Source organism: Mustela erminea, chromosome 15 (genome assembly GCF_009829155.1).
Source record: "Mustela erminea isolate mMusErm1 chromosome 15, mMusErm1.Pri, whole genome shotgun sequence".
Taxonomy (NCBI): Eukaryota; Metazoa; Chordata; class Mammalia; order Carnivora; family Mustelidae; genus Mustela; species Mustela erminea.
The window spans coordinates 24106842-24108261 of record NC_045628.1 but is presented as its reverse complement, the minus strand read 5'-3'; the positions used below and the strand labels follow the sequence as shown (position 1 = coordinate 24108261).

At 31.3% G+C, this 1420-nt stretch overlaps 1 protein-coding gene across 1 annotated transcript; it reads right to left on the bottom strand.

The window, feature by feature from the left end:
• Positions 1–275: 275 nt before the first annotated feature.
• On the bottom strand, positions 276–702 carry LOC116574463 (small nuclear ribonucleoprotein G-like). The gene has a single exon (XM_032315219.1). The coding sequence runs from the start codon at positions 638–640 to the stop codon at positions 410–412; it is 231 nt and encodes a 76-aa protein (XP_032171110.1). The 5' UTR covers positions 641–702; the 3' UTR covers positions 276–409.
• Between the last annotated feature and the right edge of the window lie 718 nt (positions 703–1420).

The window sequence follows — 1420 nt, the reverse complement described above, 5'->3', positions numbered from 1 at the left end:
ATATACTGTCCAATGAGAAAAAATAAAGTATGCTGTAATTTTTTATACACATACATTTATAGTAATTATTGCATTTTAATATACATAGAATTATACAATACTTAAACACTATATATCTCTGGGTGATAAGATAACATGATACTTTTATAAGCCTGTTTCATATGTGATTCTCTCTTTGCCTGTATTTATATGTAAATGAAGTATTTTACTGTTATAGTTATTTTACTCTGAATGGGTTATGCTTTTTGAATCCATAAAGTAATTTTTTTTGGCTATTATAAAAGTTTATTTAACAAAAAAGCTCAATATGGAAATGCACACGATCTGATTTTTATATTGTAGTAAAACAGGTACTATGGAGAGGGGACATGTGGAAGCAGTTGATTCTTCTGATGAACACATCCATTGTTCATACTCGTTCTAAGGCTTCTAACATGATGATACTATTTCCTCGTATTACCACCATTCCAATATTGTTTTGTTGCCCACTAGTTGCCATCTCCACACATTCATCTATCACAAGATTCATAAATGGATCGAGCCCCCGCAATATTCCTTGAACATGTATGCCACCATTTAATTTCAATGATAATTTCTTGTCCATAAATTTTTTCAGCTCCGGAGGGTGAGCTTTGCTCATGGTGTCTACTCGGCGAGCTCAAAGATGCCTCCAAACGGAATTCGTGGCGTCCCTCGCGCTCCCACGGTAGGCCCTCCATAAAGTAATTTTTAAAAACCCAACTAGTTATAATTTTTGTAAAAGTTCCATAATTTTTCTGTAAAGTATATTGATAAAGATACAGTGGTACTGTTATATATGGGCAATACAAATTTACAGTTTAAATTTTACAAAAAAATTAAACACAGAAGTTTAGTGACATAAAACTTTCATTATATTTATATGCTTCATATAGTATTATAGTATCACAGCTCACTGTGAATGAAATTCTTAAAAACACAGCTACATAATTAATTTAGCACCATGTGATGAATTGCAATATAAAATATTTCAAAACATATTATGAATAAAATACAACCTCGAGAGTGTAAAATAATCATAAAAAATTTTATGTGAATTGTTTCCCATTAATATTTTGATTCATCCTTCCAGAATAATAAACACATTATACTATATATTTAGCTATTTCTCATTTTCCTTAGCGAGAACATGAGAACTTTACCTATTACCTTGTTACTTGGGAATATAGACTATATCATTTGGAATAACACTGGTGATTTATCTAATCTGGCATTCTCTGTTCTAAAAATAATTTTGAAGATCATTCTTCCCTCTGTGCCTGTGAAGACAACATGGTTTAGAATTTACAAAAAAGGTTAGAGATTTATCTTAGGCAAGAGTATGCCAATTGCATATGACATTTATCCTCTCAAGCCAGATGGCAGTGGGATGGAATTTGGG

Coding starts and splice junctions, on each gene's coding strand:
- LOC116574463 (XM_032315219.1), bottom strand. CDS start 640: ATGAGCAAAGCTCACCCTCCGGAGCTGAAAAAATTTATGGACAAGAAA.